The sequence below is a fragment of the Myxine glutinosa genome, chromosome 7 (assembly GCF_964187855.1).
Source record: "Myxine glutinosa chromosome 7, kmMyxGlut1.1, whole genome shotgun sequence".
NCBI lineage: Eukaryota > Metazoa > Chordata > Myxini > Myxiniformes > Myxinidae > Myxine > Myxine glutinosa.
In genome coordinates this window covers 186,346,077-186,358,683 of record NC_136267.1, presented here as the reverse complement: position 1 = coordinate 186,358,683, position 12,607 = coordinate 186,346,077, and the positions used below count along the sequence as shown (strand labels likewise).

Here is a 12,607-nt window from a genome sequence, read left to right as displayed (position 1 = left end):
AGGTTGAGGGGACACGTAACCAACATGAGGTTGAGGGGACACATAAAACTACATGAGGTTGAGGAGACACAAAACCAACATGAGGTTGAGGTGACACATAACCAACATGAGGTTGAAGGGACACATAAAACTACATGAGGTTGAGGAGACACAAAACCAACATGAGGTTGAGGTGACACATAACCAACATGAGGTTGAAGGGACACATAAAACTACATGAGGTTGAAGTGACACATACCAAACATGAGGTTGAGCTGCCACATAACAAACATGAGGTTGAGGGTGACACATAACCAACATGAGGTTGAGGGGACACATAAAACAATATGAGGTTGAGGTGACGCACAAACGCACAAACAAACATCCAAACGCACAAACAAACATCCAAAAACACAAACAAACATCCAAACGCACAAACAAACACCCAAACGCACAAACAAACACCCAAACGCACAAACAAACATCCAAACGCACAAACAAACATCCAAACGCACAAACAAATATCCAAAATGCTCAAACAAACATCCAAACGCACAAACAAATATCCAAACGCACAAACAAATATCCAAACGCACAAACAAACATCCAAAATGCTCAAACAAATATCCAAATGCACAAACAAACATCCAAATGCACAAACAAACATCCAAAATGCACAAACAAACATCCAAAATGCACAAACAAACATCCAAACGCACAAACAAACATCCAAACACACAACAAAACATCCAAACGCACAAACACATATCTAAACGCACAAACAAACATCAAAACGCACAAACAAACATCCCAACGCACAAACAAACATCCAAACGCACAAACAAACATCCAAACGCACAAACAAATATCCAAACGCACAAACAAGCATCCAAGCGCACAAACAAACATCCAAAATGCACAAACAAACATCCAAAAATGCACAAACAAACATCCAAATGCACAAACAAACATCCAAAATGCACAAACAAACATCCAAAATGCACAAACAAACATCCAAACGCACAAACAAACATCTAAACGCACAAACAAACATCCAAACGCACAAACAAACATCCAAACGCACAAACAAATATCCAAACGCACAAACAAGCATCCAAGCACACAAACAAACATCCAAAATGCACAAACAAACATCCAAAATGCACAAACAAACATCGAAAAATGCACAAACAAACATCCAAATGCACAAACAAACATCCAAAATGCACAAACAAACATCCAAAATGCACAAACAATCATCCAAACGCACAAACAAACATCCAAACGCACAAACAAACACCCAAACGCACAAACAAACATCCAAACGCACAAACAAACATCCAAAATGTACAAACAAGTGGAACATGTCTTTCAATCCTGACAAATCTCACACTCTTACAATGTCTCTCCGAAAGGACCGACTGGACAACCCTCCCATCTACTTTCTCAACAATCCTCTCCAAGAAGTTCTGTCGCTCAAGCTTTTGGGTCTCACTATCTGCCATGATCTTTCTTGGGAAAACCACATTTCCAAGCTGGCCTCCAAAGCCAGTCGCCGACTGGGCATCCTCCGTCGTGCGAAGTCCTTCCTTGGCACACCTGAGCTCCTCACCACATACAAGGCTTTCATCCGCAGCTCAATGGAATACTGTTCCCCCCTCTGGGCTGGTGCTCCTGCCTCACACCTTGCTCGGCTTCACGCTGTTGAGGCCAAAGCTTTCAGAATCATTGGAATCTCCTGCGATGTAGTCAACGCCGAGGGCCTTTCACTCACTCACCGCAGGCAGGTTGGTGGTCTTTCTGTCTTCTACCGACTCCTCTCCGGCCTTGCTCCCCCAGCTCTCTCTGTGCTCTGTCCCCCCAATATTCCTTCAGGTCGCACAAGATCTGCCTGCAACCCTCTTATGGTTAAACTGCCAAAGTCTAGGCTCTCTGCTCACCTTCACTCTTTCATTCCCCTTTTCTCCCGCCTCTGGAACAAACTCCCCCACTCCCTTCAATCCCACTCCTCCCTCCAGGTCTTTAAAACAGCTGTTCACCACCATCTCTTATCTTCCCCCATCGAAAACCTTGATCTTTTCTACCCCCGGTAATTCACCCCAGAGTCCTTGCAGTGTTCATATGTTTTTATCCTCTCCCACCTCCCCCCAAGTCCTCCCGATGTCCCTGCTCTCAAATGTTGTGTTTGTGTCCTTCCCCTTCTTCCCCCTCTCTTTTGTGTCCTCCCCCCTCTCTCCCCATCTTGTCTGCCGCTCCCCTTGTTTTTTGTGTTTTGTGTGTCGGTTTGTCTTTTTGTGTGATTAATGTTTGCTCTTTCACGAGCCTCGATCTTGTATACAAAAAAAAAAAACAAAAAAAAAAACAAACAAACATCCAAACGCATAAACAAACATCCAAACGCACAAACAAACATCCAAACGCACAAACAAACATCCAAATGCACAAACATCCAAACGCACAAACAAACACCCAAACGCACAAACAAACATCCAAACGCACAAACAAACATCCAAAATGCACAAACATCCAAACGCACAAACAAACATCCAAACGCACAAACAAACACCCAAACGCACAAACAAGCATCCAAATGCACAAACATCCAAACGCACAAACAAACATCCAAACGCACAAACAAACACCCAAACGCACAAACAAACATCCAAACGCACAAACAAACATCCAAACGCACAAACAAACATCCAAACGCACAAACAAACATCCAAAATGCACAAACAAACATCCAAACGCACAAACAAACATCCAAACGCACAAACAAACATCCAAACGCACAAACAAACATCCAAACGCACAAACAAACATCCAAACGCACAAACAAACATCCAAAATGCACAAACAAACATCCAAACGCACAAACAAACATCCAAACGCACAAACAAACACCCAAACGCACAAACAAACATCCAAATGCACAAACAAACATCCAAACGCACAAACAAACACCCAAACGCACAAACAAACATCCAAACGCACAAACAAACACCCAAACGCACAAACAAACACCCAAACGCACAAACAAACATCCAAACGCACAAACAAACATCCAAATGCACAAACATCCAAACGCACAAACAAACACCCAAATGCACAAACAAACACCCAAACGCACAAACAAACATCCAAACGCACAAACAAACACCCAAACGCACAAACAAACACCCAAACGCACAAACAAACACCCAAACGCACAAACAAACATCCAAACGCACAAACAAACATCCAAATGCACAAACATCCAAACGCACAAACAAACACCCAAATGCACAAACAAACACCCAAACGCACAAACAAACATCCAAACGCACAAACAAACACCCAAACGCACAAACAAACACCCAAACGCACAAACAAACACCCAAACGCACAAACAAACACCCAAACGCACAAACAAACACCCAAACGCACAAACAAACACCCAAACGCACAAACAAACACCCAAACGCACAAACAAACATCCAAACGCACAAACAAACACCCAAACGCACAAACAAACATCCAAACGCACAAACAAACACCCAAACGCACAAACAAACATCCAAACGCACAAACAAACATCCAAACGCACAAACAAACATCCAAACGCACAAACAAACATCCAAAATTGCCAAACAAACATCCAAACGCACAAACAAACATCCAAACGCACAAACAAACATCCAAACGCACAAACAAACATCCAAACGCACAAACAAACATCCAAACGCACAAACAAACATCCAAAATGCACAAACAAACATCCAAACGCACAAACAAACATCCAAAATGCACAAACAAACATCCAAACGACAAACAAACATCCAAACGCACAAACAAACATCCAAATGCACAAACATCCAAACGCACAAACAAACATCCAAACGCACAAACAAACATCCAAAATGCACAAACAAACATCCAAATGCACAAACAAACATCCAAAATGCACAAACAAACATCCAAACGACAAACAAACATCCAAACGCACAAACAAACATCCAAATGCACAAACATCCAAACGCACAAACAAACACCCAAACGCACAAACAAACATCCAAACGCACAAAAAACATCCAAAATGCACAAACATCCAAACGCACAAACAAACATCCAAACGCACAAACAAACACCCAAACGCACAAACAAGCATCCAAATGCACAAACATCCAAACGCACAAACAAACATCCAAACGCACAAACAAACACCCAAACGCACAAACAAACATCCAAACGCACAAACAAACATCCAAACGCACAAACAAACATCCAAACGCACAAACAAACATCCAAAATGCACAAACAAACATCCAAACGCACAAACAAACATCCAAACGCACAAACAAACATCCAAACGCACAAACAAACATCCAAACGCACAAACAAACATCCAAACGCACAAACAAACATCCAAAATGCACAAACAAACATCCAAACGCACAAACAAACATCCAAACGCACAAACAAACACCCAAACGCACAAACAAACATCCAAATGCACAAACAAACATCCAAACGCACAAACAAACACCCAAACGCACAAACAAACATCGAAACGCACAAACAAACACCCAAACGCACAAACAAACACCCAAACGCACAAACAAACATCCAAACGCACAAACAAACATCCAAATGCACAAACATCCAAACGCACAAACAAACACCCAAATGCACAAACAAACACCCAAACGCACAAACAAACATCCAAACGCACAAACAAACACCCAAACGCACAAACAAACACCCAAACGCACAAACAAACATCCAAACGCACAAACAAACATCCAAATGCACAAACATCCAAACGCACAAACAAACACCCAAACGCACAAACAAACACCCAAACGCACAAACAAACATCCAAACGCACAAACAAACACCCAAACGCACAAACAAACACCCAAACGCACAAACAAACACCCAAACGCACAAACAAACACCCAAACGCACAAACAAACACCCAAACGCACAAACAAACACCCAAACGCACAAACAAACACCCAAACGCACAAACAAACATCCAAACGCACAAACAAACACCCAAACGCACAAACAAACATCCAAACGCACAAACAAACATCCAAACGCACAAACAAACATCCAAACGCACAAACAAACATCCAAACGCACAAACAAACATCCAAACGCACAAACAAACATCCAAAATGCACAAACAAACATCCAAACGCACAAACAAACATCCAAACGCACAAACAAACATCCAAACGCACAAACAAACATCCAAACGCACAAACAAACATCCAAACGCACAAACAAACATCCAAAATGCACAAACAAACATCCAAACGCACAAACAAACATCCAAAATGCACAAACAAACATCCAAACGACAAACAAACATCCAAACGCACAAACAAACATCCAAATGCACAAACATCCAAACGCACAAACAAACATCCAAAATGCACAAACAAACATCCAAATGCACAAACAAACATCCAAAATGCACAAACAAACATCCAAACGACAAACAAACATCCAAACGCACAAACAAACATCCAAATGCACAAACATCCAAACGCACAAACAAACACCCAAACGCACAAACAAACATCCAAACGCACAAACAAACATCCAAAATGCACAAACATCCAAACGCACAAACAAACATCCAAACGCACAAACAAACACCCAAACGCACAAACAAGCATCCAAATGCACAAACATCCAAACGCACAAACAAACATCCAAACGCACAAACAAACACCCAAACGCACAAACAAACATCCAAACGCACAAACAAACATCCAAACGCACAAACAAACATCCAAACGCACAAACAAACATCCAAACGCACAAACAAACATCCAAACGCACAAACAAACATCCAAACGCACAAACAAACATCCAAAATGCACAAACAAACATCCAAACGCACAAACAAACATCCAAACGCACAAACAAACACCCAAACGCACAAACAAACATCCAAATGCACAAACAAACATCCAAACGCACAAACAAACACCCAAACGCACAAACAAACATCCAAACGCACAAACAAACACCCAAACGCACAAACAAACACCCAAACGCACAAACAAACATCCAAACGCACAAACAAACATCCAAATGCACAAACATCCAAACGCACAAACAAACACCCAAACGCACAAACAAACACCCAAACGCACAAACAAACATCCAAACGCACAAACAAACACCCAAACGCACAAACAAACACCCAAACGCACAAACAAACACCCAAACGCACAAACAAACATCCAAACGCACAAACAAACATCCAAATGCACAAACAAACATCCAAACGCACAAACAAATATCCAAACGCACAAACAAACACCCAAACGCACAAACAAACATCCAAACGCACAAACAAACATCCAAACGCACAAACAAACACCCAAACGCACAAACAAACATCCAAATGCACAAACATCCAAACGCACAAACAAACACCCAAACGCACAAACAAACATCCAAACGCACAAACAAACATCCAAATGCACAAACATCCAAACGCACAAACAAACATCCAAACGCACAAACACTTGAAAGTGTTCATAAGATGCGAATGTGAGGCTTAATGTAAAACATGAGCAGATGGAGAAATGTATAATTTATATTCCAAATTGAAAACTCAATAGTAAATGCAAAGGTAGACAGGTTTATTATAAGGAAATTGGCAGGTGGCAAGTTTAGACAATATTTGGTATTCCTTCATATTATCATCACTTTATAAACATTGAAGCTGTGATGACGTCACGTGACCTGCTTTGCTGCAAGACCGAAGAGGTCGAAGGAGTCTTCGGCTCTGGTGATAAACTCGTCACGTGTGTATCTGTCTTCGTGTATCTGAGCAAAGGACCAGATCATTGATTTATTGGGGAAACAAATGGAAAGGTGACAGGTAATTATTGTGTGAAGTGATAATCATTTCATTTTTGTCTCGATGTCCATGAGACAGACTTGTCTTGTTGTAGCAATTTGGCTTCGGTTAGACTGTACGAGCAGAGCGCTTTAATCACCTGGTGTAGTCATTTTCCTGCAGTAGTTGGTGGAGGACAAAAGCTATAGCGGCCATTTTCTTCTTTTCCTTTCCTCCGCAAGATGGCCGCTGTGAAGCAGAACTCCAACAGGGCACCTGCCGTGATTACATCATCATGTGGTACTACGACCACCTGGCCAAGGCTTGTGCCCAGTTCTGGTATGGGGGATGTGGTGGCAACGACAACAGGTTTGACTCTGAAGACGAGTGCAAGCGCACCTGCATGTAATCCGGATGTGGAAACGGTGTTTTCATTTTGAACCCCCAGCTTGCCTTCCACTTCCGCTCGCACTGCCATACCTGTCATTTCGTTGACACCTTCACATTTTGTCTAACGTAATATGGTCTCGATGTGGCTCCGCTAACATCACGTTAGTCAATCGTGTAACATGGTTAACTCGGTTCTACACACCATGAGTATGGATTGAACAAGAGTGGCAGGTACATTGTTTTGAAGGAAATATAATTTGAATATTATTCCCAATTGAGCATGATTTACATTAGGAATTTTAACGATTTGTAGCTAAAATGATTTGGATGAACCTGTTATGTAATCAAACCGCTACTGAAATGACACTCAGGGTGAATTATATTTTGTATAAAGAGGCATTTCGTGTTGCTCTAAATCTACTTCCTCTCTGAAATTTCCGCTTCCGGTTTCTGAGTCTGTTGGACGTTACCTCATACGTGCCTCCGCGCAGTTCATCAAAGCTAAGACTTCTGGACCAGGCCCGTCATGTCTTCCTGCTATAGTTTCATCCCTGTGTTGTTTAATGATGTTTTCATTCAATTTTCCATGTTTTACCATACGGTACCTTCTTGTGGTGTATTATCGAATTTGCCCTTGCGAGTGTCTGGCCTGCTCCGCAAGGCTTCGGCTAGCCAGCGTGCCCACTCTGTCTCTGCTCTTACACGTGCCGTGTTCAGCTTTATTTATCCAAAGTGTTCTCCTTTCATACTCCTCACCTTTGCTTTATTTCCCCCTCTTCACTTTAAAAAAGTCAAACACAAACAAGTCATTGACTCCAAAAAAATCATGAACTCATTCTGCCTGTTGGTTAATTCATTCATTCATTATTTATCCTCCATTCTCAATTCCTCTTAATTGAACCAATTTGTTTACGTTAAAAGCTTTTAACAACATTTTAAAATACTTCATTTGTCCTATCTCTCTATCAAGAACACTCAAATTGTTCTTCTTCTTCATCTCAACTATTCCTCTTCTTCGTCGTCCTCACACAGATTCCTTCCCAAACCTGTCAAACTGACAAATGTTCGGTCTATCGACCTTTCCTCCATATCTGCAGCACTACGTTCCTCCGTGCCCTCAATAACCCCCCATTTCACCCCGCTCATGCTGTCTGTCTTCATGTATCGGAATTGGCCATCACAAGAGGTTCAGTCTGCAGAGGTTGCCTGCACTTGACCCTTAACTCCCCTTCATGTCCATTAATGGTGTCAAACACCTCCATATCAGTAAATGCCTCCTCGTCATCTACTACACGACGGTGTCCTCCCAACACAACCTCTTCCCTGTATCCCCAAAATGAGCGTCCCTCCAACTCATATCCGTCCTTTCTGCTTCCCCTCACCTCACTCCTCCCAGCTTCCCTCCAATCTTCTCCCTCACCCTGACCTCTCTCAGCTTGTCCCTTTGCCCCACCCTTTCTTCGCTTGTCCCTTTTCCCCACCCTTTCTTAGCTTCTCCCTTACCTCACCCCTCTCCATGTTCCTGTACCCTGCCACAACATCTCCTTCCCCACCTCCAACATCCGAAGTCTCCACCCCAATCTGATATCTCTTAAGCAAGGCCATTGCTGATAAACCTGACATTACCTGCCTAACAGAATCCTTCCTCACACAACATGCCCTGACTCCATAGTCACCATAGTGTCTCTTACTGGTGAATGTCTCCTCCAGTTCAACAGGCCTGAACCCCATCCTGCCAGGTGAGTTGCAATTCACATCAAGAAATCCATTTCTCACGGTCTGTGTACTGCTCTTGCACTTCCAATCCACCAGTATTACCTTTGCGACTTTCTTTCTGCCTCTAGTTTATCTATGGGCTTTAAGTCCTTACAGTGACAACTCCATTTACATCTCGATCTCTCTCGCTCTCTCTCAGCCAGCATGGACCAATTTTTAGCCACCCATCCCAAATCTCTCTTTCTCATGCGGTGATTTAAACCGTCACCGTGCCAATTGGCTGGGTATACATTCGTCCCTCACCAGCCTGAGCACTGCAGCAAAGGAATTATGTGACTCCATGGGCCTGATCCAACCTGTGAACTTTCCATCCAGGATTTCCACCAATGGCAAATGCTCTTCCCTTCTGCACTTGGTAATGACCAACGTTCCTGCTAATGTCTCCTGTTCTTCCTCTGCTACAATTGGTTCATCTGATCACGTACTTGTGAGAATCAACATCTCTCTGGCTATTTTCAGAGAGTTACTTAGCACCAGCAACTGTGGCACTTCACTCAGGCTGATTGGCAGAGACTGCAAGCTGCCATCTCACTTCACAACATGGCTGCACATCTGCTGCTCCTGATGTGAACTCTGCCTACAAATTCTTAAAAGAAACCCGCTCTTCATCTTCAGTTATCAAACCCATCCTCCCATCCATGGTACACTGAGTCTTATAGTGAGGCAGTTGCCATGAAATAGCTTGCCTTCTCTTCCTAGAAGGCAAATCTGACCTTAGACAAGCTCGGATCACTCCACAAAGCCTGCAAAAAGTGTGTCTACTCTCTTGAGAGCCAGACATTTTCTGGCCCACCTCCAGTCTGGATTTCAAACTTTCTCCATGCTCAAAAACCTGGAGGTGCCTCGTCAGGTCTGTCTCTGGGGAATCCCCCACTTCCATCCGTTCCCTCACTTCAAATGGCATCACAGCCCACTTTCCTTGTGATAAGGCCGAATGCCACAATTATGTTTGTTTCCACATCTTATGTCCCCAACTCCTTTTCTCCCTGTACCTACTCCATCCAGTTTCAGTGAACTGCTCCTGGACACTGTTATTCTCACCAGAGAAGGTGGAGAAGGTTCTTTCTACTCCGATTCTTCAGCGGGACCGGATGGCATCAGCTCACGTGTCCTAAAAACTTGCTTTGCTGCTCTTGCACATCCTCATTCTGGTCTGTGCACCCTATGATTTGCCTGAGTTCAACTTCCATTTCCTTGTTAGTCAGCCAATATCATAGCATTACATAAACATGGTGCAAAATATGAGCCCTCAGCTACAGACGTATAAACTCACTTCCAATATTCAGCAAGTTAATGGAATCGATCATCGCAGTTGACATGAAATCCTTCCTTTTCTCTAATGACCTCATCTCAGATCATCAATTCGGATTCAGAACAGGTCATTCTACCTTGGAAATGCTGCTTCTGTTCCCCCAACAATGGATGGAGGTCCTCATTGTCAGACACGAGATCAGGGACGTCTCTCTGGACATAGCCCGTGCTTTTGATACATTCTGTCACCCCACCATGCTCTCCAAACTCTCTGCATATGGTATCCAAGGCCACCTCCCCATGTGGCTTATTCACTTCCTCTACTTCCGTAGCCAACACATGGCTCTCCATGGGATCCTCTCATCTCTTCTTCCTTTTAAGGCCAGAGTGCTCCAAGACAGTCTTGGAACAGTGCAATACCTAATCTTCATAAACAATATTTCTGCCTCCCTGGAAAATCCTCTTTATCTCTTTGCTGGAGACTCTACCCTTGGCAGTAACATCCCTCATTCTTAAGATAGGCAGGTATTATCTCTTTCCTGTCTCCAGACCTTGATGGAACCATGAGCTGGTCCAACACATGGAATGTGCCTTTCAATCTTGACAAATCTCATTCTCACTCTGTCTCTCCGAATAGATTCCAGTGAACGCTTCCATCTACTTCCTTTACAATACTCTTGAAGAGGTTTAGTCACTCAAACTCCTGGGTCTCACTCAGTATCAGCCATGATATTTATTGGGCAAATCTAAGTTGGCCTCCAAAGCCAGTTGCCAACAGGGCATGCAACATTGTGTAAAGTCTTTTTTGGCACAATTGACCTTTTATCTATCTACAAGGCCTTCTTCTACAGCATCATGGAGTACTGCTCTCCCCTTTGGGCTGGCGCCCCTGCCTCACACCCTGTTCAGTTTGACACTGTGGAAACCAAGGCCTTCAAAATCATTGGGATTTCCCAATGTCCTTTATTGTCCCTTAAAAACCAATGTCCGTTATTTCTCCAAATCTCCTCTATTTTATCCCTAAATCCTGCTGCTGTTAGGTCCACACCCTTTCTCTTTTACTCTTTTCATTCTGTTACATCCTGATCCATCCCATGTTGTAGCTCCTCCACAAGGATCGACGCAGTATATGAATGAATTAATAATATGTAGACAAGTCTCTGATGAAAGTCATTTGCTTGGTAATACAATTCTTAGTCAATGTTACCTCTTCCTGAATTTATATTTCATTAAACAACACAACCATTGTTCTTGATATAATAAACTGTAATAAAAAGCAGGCATATGTATTCCTCAATCAGATCATATACTTTTTTATTTATCGTAGTTATGAATGAATGATAATCAGGTCCCCAAGTTTTGTTTTTTAGCAGGAGCTATGTTTTTTTTTGAGTGTTCATGACATTCTGTCTTGGACTTCCTGTATAAAATATTGAGTCTTAAGGTTTATACTAACTACTACTGTTGTAAACAAGGATATGCCATTTTTCTACTCGATGGAGATTAAAATTTCAAAAAGCCATTTCTGCCTCATTTTTTATTGGTTTAAACTGTGGTCTTTATACTGTTTTAAAGGTGATTCGATGTTTGAGTCTGATGGCAAGCATGTGATTCCATTAGTTGTACTGACTTCCATGATGCATAATGGTCCAGTGTTGTTCTGTGTCCAGCCCAATGGTGCAGCACGTACAATAATGGGTACCCCTTCAAAACCCCTCGGATTATCCACTGCAGCTCCCACAAGTCCCCCAGTGTCATAAATTCTGTCCAAGTGAATTTCAAGTTTACTTTATTGAGGTTCAGTGCAATGTTATTGCTTGTATACCTGTGATTAATTTTTTATATGTATATATATATATATATATATATATATATATATATATATATATATATATATATATATATATATATATATATATATATATATATATATATATATATATATACAGACTTGGCATTTAATATGGAATATTTTTTTTGTGGGAGTGAACTTACTTTTCAAGATGACTTAGAACCAAAAGTTCATTGGAATTATGTTGAAATTATTCTAGATTTTGTTAATGTGACCTTTGACAGAAACAAACACCACATTTGACATTTCGAAGCAAATAAATTGATCCTTGAAAGTGATGTGAACTGATATCGAACTCAATTCACGGACAGTACTGTGTTAAACTTCTGTACGTTTTCCAGAAGTATCTCTTTATTTTGCACATTAGCCAAAAAAAATTTCAACAAAAACAAAAGCTAAATTATGACTGGGATTACGGACAGTAAAATTACAGTTCAGTACTTCGTGTAACCCTCACGAGCATTCAGGAGAGCACGTACACGTCGAGGCATGCTGTTCACGAGATTTTCCAA

The 12,607-nt window shown here is 41.9% G+C and overlaps 1 protein-coding gene across 1 annotated transcript in view; it reads left to right on the top strand.

The window, feature by feature from the left end:
- Positions 1-11,759, top strand: part of LOC137431901 (uncharacterized) — a 351,683-nt gene extending 339,924 nt beyond the window's left edge. The window contains exon 34 of the mRNA XM_068123735.2: positions 7,069-11,759. Within this exon, the coding sequence (XP_067979836.2) occupies positions 7,069-7,235 (167 nt within the window). The 3' untranslated portion in view covers positions 7,236-11,759. The remainder of the gene's footprint in view (positions 1-7,068) is intronic.
- The last annotated feature ends 848 nt before the right edge of the window (positions 11,760-12,607 follow it).